General features: G+C 40.8%; 2 protein-coding genes across 2 annotated transcripts; one reads left to right on the top strand and one right to left on the bottom strand.

The window, feature by feature from the left end:
- The first annotated feature begins 224 nt into the window (after positions 1-224).
- Positions 225-9,189, top strand: KRR1 (KRR1 small subunit processome component homolog). The gene is made up of 10 exons (XM_033162660.1): positions 225-396; positions 1,243-1,421; positions 2,490-2,624; positions 3,069-3,194; positions 3,371-3,454; positions 4,055-4,111; positions 4,452-4,622; positions 5,735-5,812; positions 5,906-5,999; positions 8,793-9,189. The coding sequence occupies exons 1-10, from the start codon at positions 225-227 to the stop codon at positions 8,924-8,926; spliced, it is 1,230 nt and encodes a 409-aa protein (XP_033018551.1). The 3' UTR covers positions 8,927-9,189.
- Positions 9,190-12,404: 3,215 nt separating this feature from the next.
- Positions 12,405-21,110, bottom strand: LOC117054321 (glioma pathogenesis-related protein 1-like). Its single transcript, XM_033163042.1, has 4 exons — positions 20,677-21,110; positions 17,011-17,256; positions 15,151-15,260; positions 12,405-12,616 (listed from the first exon to the last, which is right to left on the bottom strand). Exons 1-4 carry the CDS (start codon positions 20,857-20,859, stop codon positions 12,520-12,522), a joined length of 636 nt encoding a protein of 211 aa, XP_033018933.1. The 5' UTR covers positions 20,860-21,110; the 3' UTR covers positions 12,405-12,519.
- Between the last annotated feature and the right edge of the window lie 4,369 nt (positions 21,111-25,479).

Consider the following 25,479-nt stretch of genomic DNA (forward strand, 5'->3'; position numbering starts at 1 on the left):
GCCCCATCTCATCCTTACGGGCCTGAAATAGAATGAGGTTTCCACTTCCAACGCAGAGTAAAGTGCTTTTTAAAAAACAACAACAGCAACCTGACTATGGAATCAGTTAGCGCAACGGCACGATAGTCCTAGAAAACCTGGCGGCTTTTCGCATTTTGGTTCCGTTAAGCTTTCAGCCTGTTCTCTTTTTTTCCTATCTCTACATGACAAATCCTAGAGGGAAGATGGCGGCTCCCAAGAGGCACCGCGCTCTTCCTCTTTCGCGCTGCGCTTCCGGGTCGCCCGGGTGGAGCGTTTGCCGGGTGGAGCGAGGGGCACCATGGCGACCCCCAAGGAGGCTAAGAGTGGGGAGGGAGCCGGGGGGACGGACCCCCAAGGCCAATAAAGCGAGCAAAGGTGACATCATACCCCCCCCCGCGCGAAGGCGTTTCACGCGGGTTCCTCCTGCCACGTGCGGCGCCTTTTCGATGCATGGGTCTGTTTGGGTCGCTTCGCCTTCTATAGACCCCCGTGAAACCCGCCTTGGTCCTTGGCATGTCTTGGCTGCTTTTTTTAAATAGTGCCTTGGTTCCTTTGGGGGAGAGGGAAGAAGGGTAGGAATGAGTATTTCAAAAATTGGCAACTGATTTGTGTTTTTCAATAATGATGATGATAATAATAAATAGATTTTTTAATACCCTCCCGTCTGGCTGGGTTTCCCCAGGCACTCTGGGCGGCTTCCAACAAAAGATTAAAAATACATTAAAACAACAGTCATTAAAAGCTTCCCTAAACAAGGCTGCCTTCAGATGTCTTCTAAACGTCAGATAGTTGTTATTTCTTTGACATCTGATGTCTGCTTCTTGGGAAACATCTAGAGATTGCGATATTTAATGGTAGTGTGAGCTTTCCTGGCATGCAGAAAGCTGGTGCCTGGTGGGTGGAAGACTTAAGTCAAGGCCAAGACGGGTAACCCAAGTGTGAACTAGCTTCTAATAGAAATGTTCTGCGTGGAAATGATTTCCCAGAAGCCAAGTTGCATGTGTTTCTTTAAGGTTGCGATTTGGAATATTGCAGGGCATTTTTGTAGCATGATTAATTTTTTTACAGCTACTGTACTGCTTCTCGAAGGTTAGCGTGTTTTTCTCACTTCAGATTTTTAAAAAACGTCTGGAGCAGTAGTTGTGGCACCTTCCTTGGTCTCTTGTGCATTAGTCCCTCCCCACTTTTTCATTTAGGGAAATTATGTTTCTTTATTGCTAGCAGTGGACGATTCTGAACTTCTCACTGTTCCTGATGGGTGGAAAGAGCCAGCGTTTGCAAGAGAAGATAATCCCAGAGGTCTCCTGGAAGAAAGCAGCTTTGCGACTCTCTTCCCAAAATACAGAGAAGCTTATCTGAAAGAATGCTGGCCACTGGTGCAGAAAACTTTGACGGAACATGTAAGAATATTTTCTATTCTTAAATGGAATGTGTTAACTTTCTACTTAAGAAGAGCTGACCAGGTCGTGTTCTTATCTCTGTCCATGAATGGAAATGGGCACAGGGGCTCAAGCTACTTCAAAGAATAAATGACTGTTTTCACAGCATTTTACATTACTCTGTGAGCATCTATCTACTCTTTAGAAGTTGGAGCAGTCTGCAAGATCCATTGGAAATAAATCACATGTGTCTCTGCAGCAGATGTTTGAAGTAACATCAGATCTATGTGATGTTAATGGACATTTTTGCAGTTAGCAGGAATAATTATCAGGAATCCTTAATGCTGGTTCCACATTTTGTTTAGAGGGCTTTGGCCAATATGTTCTCAATGGGATTTTTTTCTCTGCATGTGTCCACTGTCACCATCTGCAGTGATCATGGAACCCAAGAAAGTGAAATCTCTCACTGCCTCCATTTCTTCCCCTTCTATTTGCCAGGAGGTGATGGGACCAGTAGCCATGATCTTAGTTTTTTTGATGTTGAGCTTCAGACCATATTTTGCGCTCTCCTCTTTCACCCTCATTAAAAGGTTCTTTAATTCCTCCTCACTTTCTGCCATCAAGGTTGTATCATCAGCATATCTGAGGTTGTTGATATTTTTTCCGGCAATCTTAATTCCGGTTTGGGATTCATCCAGCCCAGCCTTTCGCATGATGAATTCTGCATATAAGTTAAATAAGCAGGGAGACAATATACAGCCTTGTCGTACTCCTTTCCCAATTTTGAACCAATCAGTTATTCCATATCCAGTTCTAACTGTAGCTTCTTGTCCCACATAGAGATTTCTCAGGAGACGGATGAGGTGATCAGGCACTCCCATTTCTTTGAAAGTCCTGTTAATTTGAAAGTCCTGTTAATTTTAAAATACGTTTTCTTTATAATTCCTATGTCACACTCATGAAAATTATCGAAATTACTTCTTTTTTGTTTGTTTGGTATTCAATATATATTCTGACTAAATTTTGTTTCTGAGCTTGTTAAACAGTAAAGTTTCTATATAGCCTGTTACTTCCATCTTTGTCTTACAGCACATCAACGCAGCTTTAGACTTAATAGAAGGAAGCATGACTGTCAGCACAACAAAGAAGACCTTTGACCCATATATAATCATCAGAGCCAGAGACTTAATAAAGCTTTTAGCAAGAAGTGTTCCATTTGAGCAGGTTTGTTCAGTGATAAAATAATTGTGGTCTGCCATTGCTACATTTCAGTTAAATTGTCAGTGAATTTTGTCAAGGAAAACCCCGCACAAATCTGTGAATTAATAATCTGATAGATATCCTGGATTTATTAGAATAGTCATTCAGTGGAAGTGGCAGTCTTAACTTGGATGTAGAATCATTTCGCAGAATAGTTTGAGAAGTACTGTATATCTGGCGTATAAGACTACTTTTTAATCCAGGAAAATTGTCTCAAAAGTCGGGGGTCGTCTTATACGCCTGGTGGAGAATCTACAGTCGAGTATATCTCAAACTCTATATTTTAACTGGAAAAGTTGGGGGTCGTCTTATACGCCCAGTCGTCTTATACGCCGGAAAATTCAGTAATATTAAACATGTTTCTGCCTATATTTGTGTCTGTTTAACTGTCTCTGCTATTCCATTTAGGCTGTACGTATCCTTGAAGATGACGTTGCATGTGACATCATTAAAATTGGGTCCTTGGTCAGAAACAGAGAAAGATTTATAAAAAGAAGACAAAGACTTATTGGTCCCAATGGATCTACTCTCAAGGTTGGTCTTACATATTTACGGATCAATCCTATGTATGTTTACTTAGAAATAAGTCAAGTCTGCAGTGGGGTTTACTTCCTGCGAGTGAATTTAAGACTGAAGCCTTAGTGTTTGCCAAGAAAGCTGCTTACATGATTTGAGTCCTGAAATATTTCCCATATTTTTTTCTGACACAGGCCCTGGAACTGCTAACAAACTGCTACATCATGGTTCAGGGGAATACCGTTTCAGCTCTTGGACCTTTTAATGGCTTAAAAGAGGTAAGATCACTTTTCCACAGGAAATCATTTTTAAATTCCATGCATTTAATCCCCTCCCAAAAATCTGGTAATTTTATACCTTATTTAAATGTTCTGTTTTTGTCCAAGGAATTCACTTTGTTATTACACTGTTGGTCGCAGGCATGGAACTTTTAACCGTGCAGCTAAGTTCTGTGGTCCTTTTGTATTAGACAAAAAGTGCTTTAAGCACAAAGTATTTGCATCCATGCAAGCTGCAAAGTAGTGGAAGTGCACTAGGACAAGTGGAAAACATGATGGCAAAGTTTTTGCTAGACACACACAAATTTCCTTACATGGGTGCAGTATTGCTTCAGGGTACAAGTACCAAAAATCTTATTGCTTAAATTGTCAATAGCATGCAAGCTTTTCTGTAAACTATAGGATCAGTTTGTCAGTCTGCTTCTTCTAAAACTTAGTGAATAGTTCTGAAAATATCAATTAAGTATAAGATTAATTAAATAAACATTGCGTATTGAAATAGGCTTGTTCTTAGTATTATCTTTTAAAATACAGTGGTTTATAAATTAAGCAGTTTATCCATTAAAACTACTCCATTTTCATTCTTTAAAAAAAATCTAGGTTAGGAAAGTTGTTCTTGATACAATGAAGAATATTCATCCGATATACAACATCAAGGTGAGTACAATTTTCTTTATTGTATAAAATGTAAGTATCACTCTTTTTAACAATTTTCAGTTGTGGTGCTAGTTACCTTTTAAATATTCTCCTATAACAAAATTCTTTTGTCATTGGTCATATTGAAAAACATGAAAAAAACATGGCATAATAAGGCTTGATTACTTAGTTTATAAATCTGATCATTCTCCCATTTGATACCTTATGTTATCTGCTATAATTAAATTATATTGTTTTTTTATCTACTATAACTTTGCTTTCCCTATATCTCTGAATGTATTTTTAAAAATGGAGCAGAGCAAATATTATGTTCTAATTTGTTGTTTTAATGTGATTGAAGACTCTGATGATTAAAAGGGAATTGTCAAAAGACCCTGAATTAAGATTGCAGAACTGGGAAAGGTTTTTGCCTAAATTCAAACACAAGAATTTAAACAAACGGAAAGAACCACAGAAGAAAAATGTCAAGAAGGAATATACTCCCTTCCCACCTCCACAACCAGAGAGTCAGGTCTGTTATATCTCTCTTGAATTTTACCTCAGAACATTGATGAGTTTGAATTAAATTGATTGCACGTCAAGGAATCCAAATATATATTTAAAAGGGAATTTGCCTGCCTTTCTGTCCCAACAAAGGAAATCTCAAGGCAGTGGCAAATAAGAATTAATAGTCAGAAGAGTAGAATGCTATCTACAATCTATAAAAGTGTTGCAGTCCTAACACTTAACAGAGCTGTGCAGCCTTCACAGCATCTAGAGCTCCACTGCTTGTGCCAGTCAGGGGTTTGAAAAAGTCTACGTTTACTGTGCCAGCTCTAGGTTGTCACAGCAAACCAGCCTAAATGAAGCCCCTTGCTATAGTTTGCTGGAAGCTGAAGCAGCTTAGGAACCAGGGCTGCTTCTTGCTGACAGAGGCAGACATAACTCCTCAGCTTCACTCAAACCACCTCTAGTTTGGTGGATCTGGGGTTTGGATTGCTCTGTAAAGCAGATGACAATTTCCTACCAGAATAGCAAATGTATGCTGGCCGTTTTGAATTTATTTTGTTTCACTTAGGTGAAATTTCCATGGTCACTGTTGATAGGTTTAGTGAGTTGTAGTGTTTAATAAATGTTTCCTCATATACAAATGACTCCACAATTGCATATTTATTTGGTGTTGGTGACTAATTATTTAGTATTATTTAAAAAGACATTTTAGTTTTTACCTGAACTGTTTATTTGCTACCATTCAGTTTTAAAACTCACATGGATATTCATATAAAATTATTTGCCACCCAAAAGAAATTTTCTGATTGCTCTACTCTGCGTGCTTCACTCAGAAACAAGTCCCATTGAGTTAAGTGGAGTTTATTCATAGTATATGGGTATTAGAACTGCAGTCTAAGTTATGGTAGTACTTAATCCGTTTATTATCCTTTGTGTACTGTGTGCTCATATGTAAAACCTTGGTTAAACACTACCAGTTTTGTAGAATTTGCTGGAGCTTCATTTCAATATGTAGTTTTGGGAGAAAGGAAAGAATACAGATTTAAAAAAAAATTAAAAATGTTTTCTTATTTTATTATACTTTTAAAAGTTATTCAATATGGAACATACTAATCATAATTTTTATTTTTACAGATTGATAAGGAATTGGCAAGTGGTGAATATTTCTTGAAAGAAAGTCAAAAGAAACGTAAGAGGGTAGAGGAGATAAAGGTACAGCCATTCTTATGTCTTCTGAAGTTGTTTTAAAATATGCATGTTAATTGTATGTGCTCTGTCTGAAATGTATGACCTTTTTAAACTTAGGCAAAACAAGCAGAAGCAATCAGTCGGAGGCAAGAGGAGAGAAACAAAGCTTTTATTCCACCCAAGGAAAAACCAGTTGTAAAACCCAAGAAAGGTAAGATGGGTTCCAATTATTATTTGTTGGGGGAAAAACAACACCTTTTATAATTGAGTTCTCTTTTCAATACTGACACGATGAAGGGAAATTATTTTGGCCTTTCTGTGTAATGAATTAACGTTGGCCTCCTATGCTGACATGGTAACAAGTCTTCTGAGGAAGAGAAAAGTGAAGGGAATTACCGTATTTTTCGCTCCATAGGACGCACCGGACCATAGGGCGCACCTCATTTTTAGAGGAGGAAACAAGAAAAAAAAATATTTTCTGGTTTTCTTCCTCTAAAAGCCCTGGTTTTTTTTTTTTTTTTTTGAGGATCAGCTAAAAGTTTTGCAGCTGTTTTTGCAAAGGCAAAAGGCCTTTTTTTAAGGATCAGCTGTCGGGGTTTGGGTGCTGGAGCTCCTCGTGCACAAACTTGGACTGCTCATGCCGAGGTACCAGTTGCGGGGAAAAGCGGCCAGCGTTCCACGTGGCTTTTGGGCACGGGCGCCCGGCCAAGTCTCACAATCCGAAGGAAGCTGAGTAAGCCAATTGATGACTCCGAAGGTGCTGAGTTCTTAGTTGCCTTCTAGAGGAAATGTTGCCTCGAGAAAATAGAATTAACCCTGACTCTGAATAGACCGGACCAACTTAAGGAAATTAAAATTTTTACTTTAACCTTTTACCTCCCCCTTTTTACCCAAAGGAAGACAGACACCGGTTGTATCTTTAGTGGCTTCGGCAGAACCCGCGTAGGCTCGTCCCCTAGCTAAGTTCTCCTAAGCTTAAAGTCCCTGCGCGCCCAATCTTCCGCGAGGCTAGCTAAATAAAACTAAAACCGAAATATCTTCCGCAAGCCTAGCCCTAGGCTAAACCTAAAAGGAACCTAACTAAGGCTAAAACCGAATGATCTCCGCGATCTAACTCTAACTAAAAGGAAAACCCATCCAACCCATCCAGCCCGCTCCTAATCCCTTAAACTAAACTTGACTTCAACTAAAACCCAACTAAAGAAGAACGTGGCTGACTAACCCAAAACTGAACGTGAACGTGCCTAAGCGGGAGCCTCAGCCTTTTATTTAGGAACAAACGTGACATCATGATCATGCCTCAACCAATAAACTCACTGTTGCTGCCCTCCAAAAAGGCGGGAAGCAAGTTAACGCTCATTAATAACTTTGAACATGACCGGAACTATAAAATAAAGGCGGATTAATCTCATTGGTGAACCAAACCATTCATTCTTACTTTCGCTTTCGCTTTTGCGCGTAGCAATACCAAAAGTAGTTCCTGAAAACCTCAACAACAAACAAACGTGGATCCTATAGCGGATCCGTGTAGCGTATTCCGACAATCAGCTAAAGGTTTTGCAGCTTTTTTGCCAAGGGGAAAGCCCTGGTTTTTTTTTTAGGATCAAGCTAAAGGTTTTGCAGCTGTTTTTGCAAAGGCAAAAGGCCTTTTTTTAGGATCAGATAAAGGTTTTGCAGCTTTTTTGCAAAAGGGAAAGCCCTGTTTTGTTTTGGTTTTGGTTTTTTTTAGGATCAGCTAAAGGTTTTGCAGCTTTTTTTTGCAAAGGGGGGAAAGCAAAGCTCCTTTTGCAAAGGGGGAAAAGCAAAGAGGAAAAGCCCCATTTTATGGGGTTTAACTCACATTTCTGAAAAAATCTTAAGGAAAGGGAGCCATTTCTACTGTTTGTAGACAGATAATCTAATCAGCCAGTCACATGTCCTGGGGAAACAAACAACCTCCCTCTGCTGCACATTCAACAAAGGAGGGCGGGGCTGAAAGGGAGCCGGGACTCTTATCTCTCTCCGATCTCTTGCTGATCAGCTGCTGAGCGGGGTCCTTTCAACACTCCCTTTTCTCTTTGTAAAATAAAAAGCACAATCTGCTTTTGGCCCCTGGCAATTCAGCTCCAGGGACCACCATTCGCTCCATAAGACGCACAGGTATTTCCCCTTACTTTTAGGAGGAAAAAAGTGCGTCTTATGGAGCGAAAAATACGGTATGTTTAAACACACAAGCAGCCTGCTGGATCACACCAAAGGCTCATCTCGTCTAGCATCCTATTCTCACAAAGGCCAAACGGGCCTGCTGCAAGGCCATGAGCCCACCATCCTTGCTGCCTGTCCCACTTGTGATTCCCAGCAGCTTGTGTTTGGAAGCACATTGCTATCGCCAGGGAGGGAGAACATAGCCACTATTGCTAGTAGTCATTGATGGCTTTAACATTAATGAAGGATAACACCAAGTAACAAGTAGTGCCATAGTTCTGGAGAGCTGCTTCAAACTACTTGATCATTTTGGTTGCCTATTTTTGAACCTTTTCCAGCGCTACAGTATAATTTTGAGGTGAGATGACCAGAACTGTTTGCAATATTTCAGATGCAGTTGCACTATATATTTATTTAATGGGATTGTATTGGCAGTTGAATTTTCTAATCCCTTTCTTAATGACTGCTGGTGTAAATTGCTTTTCACAGCTGCAACACACAGGTCAACATTGTAGTCAAGGTTAGTCCTGTGGTTAAGGAAGAGAGCCTTTAACCACCATCACAGGTTCCGATGGCACACTAAACCCATATCTTTGCTTAACTGCTATCCTGTGGTGCCTGAGGAGGAGCAAAGTTGGTGCAAGCTCTTCTCTGGGAGGCAGTACATTCACATAGTCATGGTAATTCACTCTAGCTGATCATGACATGTGATTCAAGACAGTGTGTTTGCTAAGCACAACTTGATGTCATGTTACTTGGTTCAGTGGATGTTTGTAAAAGTTTTGGATATATAACCCATATTTTTATTTTTTTTATGTAGATTCGGCTGAAACAAAAATTGATATCCAAGCTATTAAAGAAAAGGTTAAAAAGGCAAAGAAGAAAAAGTTGGGAGCACTTCCAGAGGAAGAAGTAAAATTAAAAATTGCAGCAGATGCAAAGAAAAAGAAATGATATTTCCTTAAGGTTGTAGTGCTCCATTTTTTCCAGGAGGAAGTTTTTATAAACTGCAGATTTATAACTGACTAGATGCATTGTTGTAGTGCACATCAAACTACTTGCAAATCTTGCTTTCTCCGTGGCCTGGGAACCCCTCCCCCCCGTGATTTCAAGGTTTGCAGAAAGTAAAATTGGCAGCTTGTTCTTTGCATTGCAAGTTTTTGGTATGAAGGTTTTTAGCATATACAATATTACCAGAGATATTATTTTGTACAGTATATTGTGGTGTCATTTGCCAGAATGAATGAGAACACTTACCACAGCCTTATATGTGTTGCACACCTTTCAATCCCTGACCTCTATGGGGAAAGTCTGCCAGGGGGCTTCTACTTGGTTTTGTTGAATTTGTGCAGTCACAAGTCCTGTTTTATCAGGTCTCCCTGATGGCATAGAGTATTCATACCTCTTGCAGGGCTTCCCTCTGTAACAGAGGAATTTGGGGTGGGAATGCAGTAGTTGTGAGGATAGCAAGGCAATACCTGTTGCATGCCCACCCTATCCAGCTGCCTGCATACCTGTACCTGGCTTTATTGTGATGTGTGACTTATGGAAAGAAGGCAGATTCTGAGAAAATGTTAAATCTTTATTTTCCCCAAGTACTGTTTATATTTTAGACCCTACCAACAATTTACATAAACTATTTTATGTGTGTGTTGGTATCACTGCTCATTTTTAAAATAAGTAATACAACATTTTATTAATATTGTGGTCAAGATGTCATAAATTATGCCACCTCTTCAGTATGCTTTATTTATGTTCATGAACACACATAACAAATGCATTAAAATAAGGTAAGTAAAGGAATAACCCAACCCAGAAACAGACATAAACCACTTTTGAACTATGAACTAAAAGGGTGCATTGTTTTCTGCTGTCAATTTTTAAACATCTAAATAACTACAAAACAGGCATTTGTTGACTAGCCTCTTCTAAAACAAACTTCTGACTTAATCGTTAATGCCATATACCAGCTTTTTAATATTTCCCCCCATAGTTCAGGAATTTAGTTTTCATCTCCATTGCTAGTTCATTCACAAAAAAATATTGTGGAATAACATCGCTTCACAAAGAAGACTGCTGCTAAATACTAGAATGGTGATACAGTACTGGTCACAGGTGATACAGTCCTGGTAAGAAACCAGGTAAGACTCCTCGACTTTACCTATAAATAAAAGTAAAAAGACATTAAGAGTAGTTCAACTTTGAAACTTCCTAGATTATTAGGCTTGTAAATTATGAATCATTCTAATGCTCAAAATAAAGCTGAGACAACTTCTTGGAGTCTATGTAAAAAGCCAGAGTTCATGGTCTTCATTCGAGGACCCTAGGCAGCCTGCTGTTTATGAAATAAATCTGTGACCCCCTCCCCCCGGGTCCTTCCATGTGTAAAGCAAATGCATCTTCCGTGCCTCTACAAAGTCAAAACTCCCTGGAGTGTGCTGAAAATATTAGATACATGCAGAAAACTAATTAGTTGACTAATTCTACAGCATGCATCAGATGTGCAAGGGAGTCAGCATTCACAGCTGTCTAGGTATCAGAAACAGAATTTAGGCTACACCAGATTAAATGTTATCAAGTTCTTATAGATTGGGGGTTATAGGTATGTTGTCTGTGAAAAACAAATCACGTTCTAGAAACAAGACATTTCTCACTACAGTTGTGCATTGTAGAATTTATCTAGCTGGATGTTGGCTGCTGCTGGAAAACTAGCAAAGAGGTTCCAGATCTCACTATGTCAGTGATGGCGAACCTTTTAGAGATCGAGTGCCCAAACTGCAACCCAAAACCCACTTATTTATCGCAAAGTGCCAACAAGGCAATTTAACCTGAATACTGAGGTTTTAGTTTAGAAGAGGAGGTTGGCGCATCCGTGTGGAGAGAGAGTGGAGCAATAATACAGTGGAACCTCGGTTTTGGAACAGCTTAGTTCTCGAACTACTAGGAACCCGAACACTTCAAACCTGAAAATGAGTGATCCGGTGTTCGAACTTTTTTCGGAAGCGCAATGTGTTCTGTTCTTAGTATAACTTCCATTTTGAGTGCCACGCTTCCGTTTTCAGAGTGAGGGAAGGCGGGCTGGGTGGCAAGCAAGCAGGCAAGGGATGTCGCAGCCACACACACACACACACCCCAGCCTGCTCCGGCTTGCAGGCAAGTAGGAGTGGGATTGGGCTGCTCTGCTAGGGAGCATTGCTGCCTGCACAAGAACAGGAGCTGGATCGAGGCTGCTCAGCAGAGGAGGTGCAGACTCCGTCACACTTTCCATTGAGGGGTTTGTGGCTGCACTCTCCTCAAAGGAGAAGTTTAAAGGAGCCCCCACCTCCGCATCAGATCCCCGTGAAGGCAGTCAGGCTGAATAGTTGCTGAGGTTGGGGAAGGTGGAGGCAGCCCGGAAGCTGCATCTGAGAGCCCCTGCCCCCTGCACCAAGCTGAAGGCAGCCAGGCGCTCCTCCGCTGAGCTGCCTGATCCCACTCCTACTTGTGTGCAAGCAGGAGTGAAGGCAGGGAGATCTCAGAAGTGGAGGTTCCGCGCTTCCCAGCTGAGAGATCCCCACCCTGCTCCTGCTTGCAGGCAAGTAGGAGTGGGATCGGGCATCTCAGCTGGGGAGCGTGAAGCCTCCACTCCATTTCTGACTCCACTCCCATTGGCCCCAGCCAAAGCCTCAACCTGGCAGCAGCAGCAGCAGGAGGAGGAAGGCGGCTGCTCGGAACTCTCACCAAGCGGCAGCGCGCTTCTGAGCGTGTGCATAGCGCTGCGCCCTCCCCACCCACAGCGGAGGCTCCCCATGGGAAAAGTCCTCAGCATGCCCATCGGTCAGTCTTCCTCCTGGCGTGCCGGCAGAGAGAGCTCTGCGTGCCAGCTGTGGCACGCGTGCCACGGGTTCGCCATCACTGCACTATGTTCTAGCTCACCTAAAATAAAGGGGAACTTTCCGCCCATGTGAACATTATGCATAAACTTCAGTATGAACAAATCTGTACACTAACAACCCAGTTCCAGCACTACTTTGCAAAACTGCTACAATTACAGCAATTATTGGCAGGGGGTGGCGGGGAGATACACACAACTACATAATTGCAATTAAAAACCATGGTACAGTCACAAAAATGGACATAAGAGCACTCCCGGGGATTATACTTCCTTCCAAGCAAATAGATACTTCACCAGAAATTTGCTTTGTGATCCATTGTGAAGGGGTTTAGTTCCACAACAGACACACCACCACTGAATAAAAGCCTGAAAATGCATGCCGATTGTCTGCTACACACTGAACTTTTATAAAGTATCAGCAACACATGATCCAATAGACAGTAATGAGCGTAAGTCATCTGTTCTCATATGAGCTCCTACATACTTTACGTTTCTAGCCATCTCTGGCTATAATGGTTATGACGTAGGATGTTCCTATTTTTGCAGGAGGTGGTGGGACTTAACATTAGAACTAGGAGAGGAATCTACAATGGCAAGTTCTAAATATTGTATAATACCTTGTAACAAATGTTCAATTGATTGTCACACTTTGTTTTCACCATGCAAGTCCAATTCATTTCCACTTACCACATAGTTTGTCTATACATGGTTCGTCGTTACACTCGCTGCAGGGTGTTCCTGTTTTGTATGGACTTGTTGGAAAATTGCCACTGTAAAAGAACAGCTTTGTCAGATCACTTAGTGGAAAGGGGGAGGGGTACAGAATGTGAATTAAAGATTCTTACTCCAGTTACATTCAAACTGCTTGCTGTCTGTATAAATTCTTAATACCGTAATAGAGAGTAGGAATAATTAGTTTCTCAGCCAGACATAAGGAGGGACATTTCAGGGCATTAAACTGGTGATTCAGCCACCTTTTCAAAATCAAGACTGAACCTACTGCATTCATCAAGTATTAATTTCCAGCTACTGTATGTGCCTGAGTTTAATGATGGGTTAAACCGCAGTTTGGATTCTTGCTGGACAACTGCTGAAAGTGGCAAATGAGCTTTCAACTCCACTCCCCAAGGCACTGATGTATCATGATCCCTTTCTTCTACACACTCATTTAACTGATACATTTTGAAAATTAATATAAACCGAGAGGTGACGCATTTGTCATGCAATAGCTGAAAGGAATTGTTTTATATTGATAGTGCTGATACTGGTCTAGCCATTCCAATGATTAACTGGGAATTTAAACCCCCTCCTCCAATGTAAGATAGGAACTATACATTTGGAGATTTAATTTGAGACCAGGTAGGGACATCAATGTACGAGGCTAGGGAAACAAAAGGAGAAAGGGCAAGATTTTAACATTTAATGATTTTCTGTTGAGTTATATTTTCCCCTTTTATGTATTTAAATTTGCTGAAACTTGGAGACTCTGGGAATTAGCAAGCTAAATAAATAAATAATGTTCTTAAAGTACTATGGACTACGTTTGTTTCCAGGTCAACTTGTTTTAATAAAGATGTTTTGGGGAAATATTTGTATCTAATGAACTCTCAAGCCAAAGCACATGCTATCAGAATCTTACCTACATTGCCTGAACATAATGTTCCTAGGCATCTAAACAATACGTGTTTTTATACCGATACGCTAGAATGTGTTTACTGCAAACCTCCCATGTTTAATGAATGCATACATTTTCTTATTAAGGTAGGAATGGGGAAGCTGTGGCCCTCCAGATGTTATTTCTACTCCCAACAGCCCCAGTCAGTATAGTCACTGTTGGACGTTGTAGTCTAACAACATCAGGAAGAGCATGGGTTTCCCCCATTACTGGTTTAAGGAATGCCAGAGAGTGATAATCTGCAATATTACACAAAAAGCTCTGGTATTCATAGCACACTGAACCAGCTGCATACAGGTGAAACTCGAAAAATTAGAATATCGCGGAAAAGTTCCATTTATTTTAGTAATTCAACTTAAAAGGTGAAACTAATATATGAGATAGACTCATGACATGCAAAGCGAGATATGTCAAGCCTTTGTTATAATTGTGATGATTATGGTGTACAGCTGATGAAAACCCCAAATCACAATCTCAGAAAATTAGGATTTTAAATGAAATCTACAAAACAAGGATTGCAAATAGAACAATATTGGACCTCTGGAAAGTAGAAGCATGTACTTGGGTTTGGGCCCCTTTTGCATCAATTACTGCCTCAATGCGGCGTGGCATGGATGCTATTGGCCTGTGGCACTGCTGAGATGTTATGGAAGACCAGGATGCTTCAATAGCGGCCTTCAGCAATTCTGCATTGCTCAGTCTCATGTCTCTCATCTTTCTCTTGGCAACACCCCATAGATTTTCTATGGGGTTCAGGTCAGGCGAGTTTGCTGGCCAATCAAGCACAGTAATCCCATGGGCATTGAACCAGGTTTTGGTACTTTTGGCAGTGTGGACAGGTGCCAAGTCCTGCTGAAAAATAAAGTCAGGATCCCCATAAAGCTCGTCTGGAAGCCACCCAGAGTGACTGAGGAAACCCATCCAGATGGGCTGGGTATAAATAATAAAATAATAATTATTATGGATTAAATCAGTGTATATGTGTAATGAAGACAAGGTCTATTGTTGGATATGCTGTTGATCCTGAAGCTGAACTTTAATTCTTGTCATGTTCAGAAAGGATTTACTGCCCATAACCCAAACAGAGTTGCCAGCTTCTTGATTCTAGAAGACGCAAGAATATTTCCTTCACAAGAAAACATCTTGCATGAATTTTAAATCAAAAAGCTCCATGTAATGCTGCAGGAGTTCCCTACCATGCCCTGAGCGCTTACGATTACTGGGTCCAGACTCCCTGCAGCCTTAACCAAAATAAACAGCTGCCACCACATTATTTTCCCACTCTTTGCTAAACTCTGCATATCAAAGCTAACACATGGGATGAGATATATTTTTCTTAGAATACTTCAGACCAGGACAAATCATTGATGATTTTAAATCAGAAAGCAAGAGAAGCACAAGCTGTGATTTTATTATTATTATTATTATTAATAATAATAATAATTCTGTCTACTATCCTACCATACTTGACTTTCCTCTGTTTACTATCTGGATCATCAACTTTAACAGAACTAACCTCTCCTCTGCCTAATCCCATTAAGCTCCAATAACTGTCCAACTGTGCTTCTCAACTGACCCTCTCCAACTCCACCACATACCCCTTGCGGTAACTCGTTCTTTGACACTTACCCAGGCCCATAGTTACAGATGAAATGTGCAGCATTCGATAGAGTAAAGCCTGTTATCTGACGACAGAAGGAAACGGCACAACCAACTTTGTAGGTTGTTGCCCAAACCACCTGAAATTAAATGGGTAGATTGTGATGATTATTTAGTATTAATTAAGATTTAGCTAAAACTAAATCTGTGCTACATTTAGATCTACTATATGGACTATTGGAGTTGCCTTTGTGACATGGTGGTTACATTCAGGTTGGGAGCTTGGAGACCAAAGTTCAAATGCCAACTCAGCCATGAACTTACTAGGTGACCTTGGGCCAGGCAACATCTCTGCCTAACCTTCCTCATAGGGTTGTTGTGATGGTAAAATGAATAGTATGTCCCCTTGAACTCCTATAGGTAGGGTAGAAATGCACAAACACACACCTACACCTACACCTACACACACACACACACACACACACACACAGCTGTTTTGGGACTACAACTCCCACCATCCCTAGCTAACAGGACAAGTGGTCAGGGATGATGGGAATTGTAGTCCCAAAACAGCTGGAGGTCCAAGTTTGGCCATGCCTGACTGAGGGCCAAATTTACCAGATCTATTTGTCTGATTAGAAATGTTGGATACATAGAGATTAGTTACGTAATACATCTGCCATCTTCCCCGTATAGAGCAAAAATAAAGTCAGATCTTGAGATTTATCTAGAGAAGTGTGCCATGGCACCCTGGGGTGCTTTGATTGATGGTCAGCAGTGCCACAGGCAACACTGGCCTTTGTCCCTCTGTCCTCCCCTCCCCGATGCCCCCTCTCGACTCTGCCTCCCAAAGGCTTGCACAGCTGTTTGTTGCAGCAGCCCTGGCTATAGCTCCCCAGGCAAATGGTGTCCCAGGTGCTGGTTGCCAGGAGCTGAGGCGGCCTTGGAGTAAGTAAGTAAGTAAGTAAGCAAGCAAGCAAGCAAGCAAGCAAGCAAGCAGGCAGGCAGGCAAGGGAGCCCAACCAGCCAATCCACCAGCCCTTGCTGTTGGGAATGGACATGAAGTCCCAGACCCCTGTGGGCAGTGTGAGGAGGCACCTCTCTTTGAGGGAGGAGGGCAGTTCAGAGACCAGGGGCTGCCCAGAGGACTCTGAAGGAGAGGAGAGGGGAGGGGAGGGGAGTCTGTTCAAAAGGGAGCATCTTCAAAAAAGAGGGTGAGAGGCTGCCAGTTCTGCAGGCAAGGGCTGACTTAACTGGGCTCCTGAGCCCAACAAGGGTGCAGCAGAAAGGATGTAGTTGGTCAAGGGAGCCATGGACTCAAAAAGGTTGAAAACATCTGATCTACAGGTAGAGTAACAGCTAACTTATCTAGCTGGTTTGTTTTTCCAAAGCAAAGCAGATTAAGGGATTTTGAGGGCTCCCTCCCCCTTCAGTCAGAACTGTAAATTAGACTGCTACTTCTTTCTCTGCAATTGTGTACAACTAAGATTTCAGTGCTGCTTTCCCTCTGTCCAGAAAATAATCATAACACTATTGATGTTTCAGTGGAAAAACCTTGAGATTTAGATGGGAAAATGTAACACATGGAGCACTTATACTGAACTTCAGAATGTTCAATGCTTCACAAATATGATGCGAGTTATCTTTAGAATAACCCTGTTATCATCATCATTAATTCAGTTTCTTACTTACCCTTCACAAGGTTCCAGGACAGATTACAGCTATTTGAAAATACATTAACAGTTTAAAACATCTGTTTTATTTATCTGCATCTGTGGGGTACTGTTATGCTTACTGATTAGGGCAAAGTTTGAAGCAGAGATTTTCTGACTCACAGCACATGTTAGAAAGCATACTACATCAGCTGTCAAGATGTAAGCATTGCCTTACCTGAGTGTAATGTCCACATACTTTACTGCATTCTCTGGTATCATAGTTGTAATTCACGACTTCATTGTACCAATCAGTGAGGGCCGAAGTCACATTAAAAACCTGTACGGAGCCAGTCCAAATATTTTCTCCAACTGTTGAGAAGTTGTCGTGTACCTTCCCTGGTATTTTGATGTCAGCGTTATGTTGAAATAGGCACCTCTTTGCCCAGCCTTTGGCAGTCTTTGCTAGTTTGTGGTCCCAGTTCTACAGAAAAAACAGATTATTTCATATAATATAATTTTTAAAATCCTAAAATTTAGAAGAATTAAGGCTTTTACAAATTTAGTCACCCTTCCCCCATGGAAATAACTGTCAAATTAAGTCTTCTGTGTTAACTTGAATGCATGGGTGGAGATCGCAAACCACGGCCACCATATTGTGCTGATCCCACTCCTCCGGTATCTTGCACCTTTAAATTTTATTTTCTAAAGCTATAAAAAATTTTTTACTTATTTTTCTAACCCTTTTACTGTTGCCACCATATATCCACGTACCAATTTATGTCCTAAATTTACCTACCAGCAGCTATAAGTGTAGGACAGAATAGCACAGTATCAACTTAAAATATAATTTCCTTCATTTTCACTTTAATTTTAAATAATTGCTGTTATAAACAGATGATATCAGCTTGTATGGTTACTATATGCTGAAGTTCGCTTTGCTACTGGTTTTTTTTATCAGAATTGTTACACTATAAGGCTATTGTTGTGTTTTGAAAGGAAGATGGGAGGTTCAGTTCCATCCCTCTTCAGTTTTATAGCCAATAGGCAACCTAAGGCCAGTGGGCCGGATGCGGCCCAATCGCCTTCTCAATCTGGCCCGCGAATGGTCCAGGAATCAGCGTGTTTTAACATGAGTAGAATGTGTCCTTTCATTTAAAATGCATCTCTGGCTTATTTGTGGGGCCTGCTTGGTGTTTTTACATGAATAGAATATGTGCTTTTATTTAAAATGCATCTCTGGGTTATTTATGGGACATAGCAATTCGTTCATTTTCCCCCCCCAAAATATAGTCCAGCCCACCACATGCTCTGACAGACAGTGGACCGGTCCGCGGCTGAAAAAGGTTGCTGACCCCTGAACTAAACCATGCATACACAGGCAACACTCAGCTAGGCACTGAGGACTTCACTCAGGTCCACCACCTCTTCCCTATAGAGCAGGATGGTCCAAATTTTCATACCAAGTGGGCCACAATAGTACTTCAGCACAGAACCCGAGGGCCACACACTGCCTTGTTGCAGTGACACCCCTCAGCCCCTGCACTGCCTTCTCAAAGTTGGCTAAGTGGGGCACCAGGCTTTGGGAAGGAGGTACAAGTCTCTGGCAGGATCCTACCTCTTTCCCAAAGCTGGGAAAGCGCTAACTAGGCTTTGGGAAGGAGGTGGGAGGACTCTAGGACTCAGAGCCCTCATATTTCCTTCCCAAAGCCCAATACCTCCTTACTTGCAGCCCTCCGGCTCTTGAGTCCTCTAGGTTTTTCCTCAGGACTTCTGATGCAGTCTTCATCCTAGTCCAGCACTCTCTGCTACCTCAGGCATTCGGCATCTGACTTGCCTATAGGTGTTAATTCACCTTGCCTATAGGTGTTAATTCTTGAAGGCTGCCTCTTGGGACGTATGTTCTTAAATGGTTGGATCTGAGGAGGTCTGCAGGGATTTCTGCTCTTGGATTTTCTTAAGACTTCCCAAACCTCTAAGCCCCAGTGCCCTCTGCCTGCTTCCAGCTTCTAGTTCTTCCTGCAACTGATATTCTGTCATCTTCTTCATGTTTCCTCTGACTAAGCATGACTGAAGTCTTAAACAACCCTTTTATTTTGAAACAAGGTCCCTTTCCAGCCAATCATTTCAAATTTCAGCGCATCCCCGCAAATCAGGTCGTGACTATGGTCTAATGGGTTGAGGAAGAATATACACTAACTGACCAGTTAGAACCCACTAGTTTTGAATCTACTGTGTCTGCATATAAAGACAGAAACTTTGCTCCCAAACCTATCATTGTTTTCAAAGAATTCAACTGGCAGTTAAACAGCCAAACTACCTGCAGTCCTCCTGCCTTATTATCTCCACAACTCTCAGCAGAAAGTCAAAATAGTTTACTTACAGTTAGCCATTTTCATTCAACAGTGTGAATTAACACCAACACCAACTTTCCCCACCCATCTGGGTTTCCCCAGCCACTCTGGGCCGCTTCAACAAAATATAATGGAACACAACGAAACATCAAACATTAAAAGATTCCTGAAACAGAAACTATATATTCATTTAAAACAAAATCTTTACCTTCAAAATAAAAACGATAAGAGTGCTACATACTGTTCTAATTTAGTTTAAGCTTTATGCATCCGTACTTCAACCCACACTCTCTTCTCTTCTGCAAGCTAGGGAGTGGCAACACTGAAATTAAGGCCAATATAGGAAACAGTGAGCACCTGCCAGCTGCTTAACGATTCCTTGCTCTCCTCAGGTGCTAACTGAGTGAGATATTGCAGAGTTGATTATGTGGGGCAGGCAGGAATGGGGGAATTGTGTTGGCAATGGACATGGAAGCTGGAAGTCATCCAATATCTTATGGGGAAGGGTGGGTAAGACAAATGAACAAATAATGTTCTGTGTCAATAGTAGATTCTCTCCCATATCTCACAGCTGCTGGGGGATTTTTTTAAATTTTTTATTTGGAAGGAAAGGGTTAACCACCCTACACTGTCCTGATCTTAAAGAGCAATCCAAATAATTGCAGATTTTATAATTTTCAACAGTTATCTCAATATGCCTTAGAGCTATCTGCAGTTGCATCTAAGGGGCACATTGCAAAGTTTTGAATCACTATCTTAAAACTGTAAGCATGAAGACAAGCCTCCTTCCACTATCAACAACATATCATTCCCTCATAATCCTTTCTCTAAAAAAGAATTTATTTATTTCTGTACATTGCTTTGGGTTGCATTGGCAACAAAAGGCAAACAATAAAATAAAATAAAATAAAATAAAATAAAATAAAATAAAATAAAATAAAATAAAATAAAATAAAATAAAATAAAATAAAATAAAATAAAATAAAATAAAATAAAACAAAATAATGGTGGTGGTGGTGGAAGAGTTTTTTAAAACTCAAATGAAATGACTTTGTTCCTAATAGCTGTTCCTAATAAAGGTATTGAATTATTAATCTGTCTGGATTTATCCAGTTAATGCTGTGTGCTTTCCAAACTCCCAAATCAATCCAAAAACGCACCAGTTTTGCAAGGCACCAGTGTATTCATTTGGACTTTGCTACCCAGGATAAGCCCCTTAATTCTGATAGTTTGCATAAGATAATGCTATGAAAGCAGCATTGGTGCTATTTGGCTTGTAGGAATCAAGTAAAGGAAATAGGTGCATCAGAAACCCCTTTCAGTTAAAAACAAAAAAAACATGCAGAAATGCATTCAAAAGAACTTTAGAGGCCATGGCTAGTAAAACACAACTTACGTTTCATTAGGAAATGTGATAATATAGGGCTACGCACACACCTGTAGCATCCAATACCTTAACTAAAAACACCTGCCAGTAAGTAATTTTAAATCTTCAAGACACATAAAGCAATGTTTACATTTTCCATAGCGACAGAGTGAAGATCCCTTACCATCCGTTTCATGTCGGCAGCTGGTGGATTCACGCTGGATCGGAATTTGTTATGCACTCTGACACATTCCTCAATAAATTGTACATCTGCAATGTCTGGCAAAGCATTTGACTCATAAAAGTAGCAGGAAACAGAGAGATTCAGGAAAAGCAAAACACCAAAGAAAAAATTGATTTCTGGCATTCTCCAGCCACTGTGTTGAGGAGTGCCAAAATGTATTAGCTTTTTAAAAAATGTTATTTGTTGTGCATTTGATATTTAGCTTGAAAACATCAGGCTGCCTTTTATCTCACTTGTTCTGCTTTTTAAGCATAAAGACTACAGGAAATGAATCAACGGAATGAGCTTCAGTAGAAGGCAGAGACCATGAGTCAATTTTGCATCTGAACTGTTCCTTTTCTTATACTTCCTTATACCGTATGCTTCTCTAACACCTCTTCGTATACTGAAAGTCCTTTACTATTTAAGAACCATAATGAGCATTATAAAATGCCTCATGTGAGCATGTACAATAATCCTTTTTCAGTAGCTTCTTGAAGCAATATTTTTTTTTTTATGAAATGAATAAACTTCATAAAAGCACCTCTTTGGCACTGGAGATGTGTTTTCCGGATCCACTCTATTCTTGTCACTAATTTGTTTGCTGGGGAAAGGCAGGAAACAACAACAACAACACAAAGTAAATAATTAAAACAAATATAAAAAGCAAGTAAACTTCAAAAAATCCACAACTGATTACTTGTACAACAGAATATTGTAATTGCAGTGTCCATATACAGAAAAAATTGAATCACTAAAAATAATAGAGTAATTTGAGTAATAATAGTTCACAATGTCAAAATATTGATAGTTGCTAAGTCTGCAGATCTGTACATATTCCAGAAATGCATGTATAAGATGTGCAATAATTTTAAAACCTCTTCACTCTACCCCCACCCCCAATTTTGGCTTGTACACCAGTCTTAACCACATTTTGAAGTGGTTTATGATTTCAGGACTCTTTAAGGGGGAAATTACAGTATTACACACAACAGTAAAATATCCAGTCCAGAATATCCAGTTCCCTCAGCAGTACTTTCTTTAAACACAGGTTCAGGTACCTGTGCTTTTTAAATTCTCTGCTGTCACCAGTTTCCCTCAGAATGCTTTCAAAACGTCCTACTGGCATTTATATAAAACTTAGGTGTGAGATGGGCACAAACGCTATAGACAGAATGATACTGTATTATGTAACAGGATACTGACACTTATATTGGGGATCTCAATAGGCACTAGTTGACAATTTCTGAGGACTCAATATAACAGCAGCCTCCAAGCAGCTTTTACCTCAGGCGATATTCTTTATACCTCCCACCCTAGCCAAATACTTCCAATATCCTAGTCCTGCTACTGGATACAATCTGCCTCTCTACCCCAAGTCTCCTCTGGTTGTATTTCTGGCTTGCTTGGACAGTTTAGTCCGCTTTAAAAAACCTGTCTGGTAAGACTTTTTACATAGGTCAGCATCTCATACCAACTCAGTCACCAGCTCCCTTCCCATGATCTTCGCCAGATAGGGAAAAAATAATTCAATGGGTATAAATACCCAGGCCTCAGTTTTTCTTCTTTTTATTCGTCACCCTCTCCTCATCAACTCTCTTTCTCCCCTTCAACTCAACTGACTAAACTCAACTCTTTCCCGTTATGACAGTTAACTCCCAACTGACTGGAACTTTCATTCAGTCAGATTCTGCTGTCACCCAGATCAGAGAGAATTTACCAGATCTAGGCCCCACCTAGTAAATTCTCAAAGCGATTGTGTCTTTCTCCCCACCCCACAGAACCTTGCCACCAAGATCTACTGCCACAGGCCTGCAACACTACAAGCCCCAAACCTTTACAGTCGCAGAATATTTTTCTTTCAAAACACAGACATACATATATACAGCATTTTCCCACATCAATATTTTATATTTTCTGTTTGTCCTAGTATAAAAACCACGTGGCCACCCAATATTTCACTATTATAGAAAATAATGAATAACCACAAAGAGACATATTACTGGAAGAATTTACAAATCTCTTCATTCCAGAGTCAATGTGCAAATTCACATGTTTCAGCTATGTTTTTTTCTAAATGAATGTGACGTGAGAATGCCAGATGCAGAAGTAATGATCCATCTGCGACACAAAATAATACACAAAGCAGATGCCGTGGGTAGACAAAGGGGTGGGGGGCAGCTGCCCTCCCCCAATCCAGTAAATAAATAAAAATACTTAACTAACTGACCAATCATGTCACACATAGCTTGGTTCTGCCCCTCCCCCACCCCCCACATAAATCCTGAGTACACCCCTGGTAGACACCATTGCATTTTCAGAAGTATGATGTTCTAAGCATGCAATTCCTTATTGATTGAATTGCACCTGAAATATATATGAACAATATGTGAAATGGAAGTTAAGCAGCACCAACAGATTTACAATATATAGTTGGATATGTAGTCCCCTGGTAATTTAGAGTGGGGCTATGGATCTCACTAAGAAATTCCCAGTTTTGGGGGGGGGGTTGCACATTTTCCCTTGACAGCTAGACTATTAATACAATTTAAGTTCCTATTCTCAGCATCATTCAATGAAAGTTGATGTCCATTGGACCTGCCAGGACTGCTAGTAAGTCATGTAGGTGTGGCGCTTGGGGTCACAGAGGCATGGCCACATGTTCAGGTTTTATCCCCATTCTCTTCCATGCAAAGAAACAATGGACACTTAAGCACCAGGTTTATGAATACTTAGGACACAACTAAGGGCCCATCTGTACTATACCTTTAAATCAGTATTATATCACAGGCACGGCTTCTCTGCAAAGAAGCATGGCAGCTGTAGTTTGTTAAGGGTGCTGAGAGATATTAGGGAGACCCCTATTCACCCCACAGAGCTACACAGAATGGTTTAACAATTGTAGCTTTCTCAGATTAATAGAGGTTTTCTAACAATGGAGTGTGTGGATTTGATGGGGTTTTTTTGGGGGGGGGGGGTAGTTAATGCCTGGCATTCTTCTTGGCAGAGCTGTGCTACACCAGCCCTAGTGTGGAAGAGCCTCCACTGGCATCATTGTTAATATTTTTGGGAAGTTCGTTTACAATTATTAGTGTTCAAGAATTAAGAAGTGTAGAAAGCAGAGGTATCAACCAATATCTTAGCATAGGATCCCCAGACCACATTAATATAGACAGGCAGAATTAGAAGAAAGATAGTGATCACATATTGTCTAGGCATTTGCACACCAGTCCCAAATATGTGTTTGGCAGTAATACAACCACAACAATTAATTCATTATATAGATATGGGCAAAAAATTCAATTCCAAATTAGTGAAACTGATTAAATATAAGGCGTATATTTTGGAAAACTGATCACTTGTACTTCAAACATATTTTTAAAAAACAGCAGGAAAGAGTTGCATCAGTATTCAGAAACAAGTGTACAGGAAGTGGTTTCTTTTAACATGTGTGTTGAAACAAAACCAAAACAGGGAGGCCCAGATACAGCATTTTAATCTGATGAATAAAAAATGTTTCTTGGTGTATAGCAAGACTAAGACCAATTATGAGACAGGGTTCAATTAATCAAGATGGAGGTATGTTTCATAGAAGGGACCCAGGTGGCGCTGTGGGTTAAACCACAGAGTCTAGGGCTTGCCAGTCAGAAGGTCGGCGGTTCGAATTCCCTGCTATGGGGTGAGCTCCCGTTGCTTGGTCCCAGCTCCTGCACACCTAGCAGTTCGAAAGCACGTCAAAGTGCAAGTAGATAAATAGGAACCGCTCCGGCGGGAAGATAAACGGCGTTTCTGTGCACTGCTCTGGTTCGCCAGAAGTGGCTTTGTCATGCTGGCCACATGACCCGGAAGCTGTCTGCGGACAAATGCCGGCTCCCTCGGCCTATAGAGCGAGATGAGCGCCGCAACCCCAGAGTCGTCCGCAACTGGACCTAACAGTCAGCGGTACCTTTACCTGTACCTTTTATGTTTCATAGAATCATAGAATTGTAATCTAGTCCAACCGCCTGCAATGCAGGAATCTTTTGCTCAACTTGCGGGTTGAACCCACAAACCTGAGATTAACAGGGATAAATAATAATAATAATAATAATAATAATAATAATAATAATAGTCTCATGCTCTCCCAACTGAGCAAGACAGTGGTGGTTTGTCAAGCCACCTTTAACTTTCTTAAACCCTGTGACCCTGTTGGGGCTCCAAATGCCCACATGCAATGTTTTGGGAATTGTAGAACTTAAAGGAGAAACACTGAATTGGCTTTTAAGACTGTGGGCTAAATTTAGAACCCTGTTCTTGTGTGAACTGGCCCTAAAGCACTCTGGCTCTATAGATCTCACTCATTTGAATAGGACTTCCTCCAAACAAAATATGAAGTGGAATCTGCCCATAAAAGAATACACAAGTAAAATATTGTTTAAATCCAACATAATTAGATTCTTCCTTTGAAGAAGCACTTTCCCATATTCAGGCCTGTCTTCAGGATGGGGAAGCTGTTTGGCCAGCACTCCTGCCAGACAGAAAGAGAAACGTGACTTATTTAGAAGAACATTTAGCCTAGTTCTAAAGAGGACTCAGACTTAAGATGCCAATTGAGTGAGACTTTCTCCCCCCCCCCCCCGCCGTCCCAAAGAAGTTACTGCTGCCTTATTGAAGGCTGTGACCAAGGCCTCACATTTGTGAGGTCACGAATCCACTGATATTCCCCAGCTCAGCATTGTAATAGTCAAGTAAGATGAACACAATGGCTGAGTTGTTGAAAAAGCT

The sequence above is a fragment of the Lacerta agilis genome, chromosome 10 (assembly GCF_009819535.1).
Source record: "Lacerta agilis isolate rLacAgi1 chromosome 10, rLacAgi1.pri, whole genome shotgun sequence".
Taxonomy (NCBI): Eukaryota; Metazoa; Chordata; class Lepidosauria; order Squamata; family Lacertidae; genus Lacerta; species Lacerta agilis.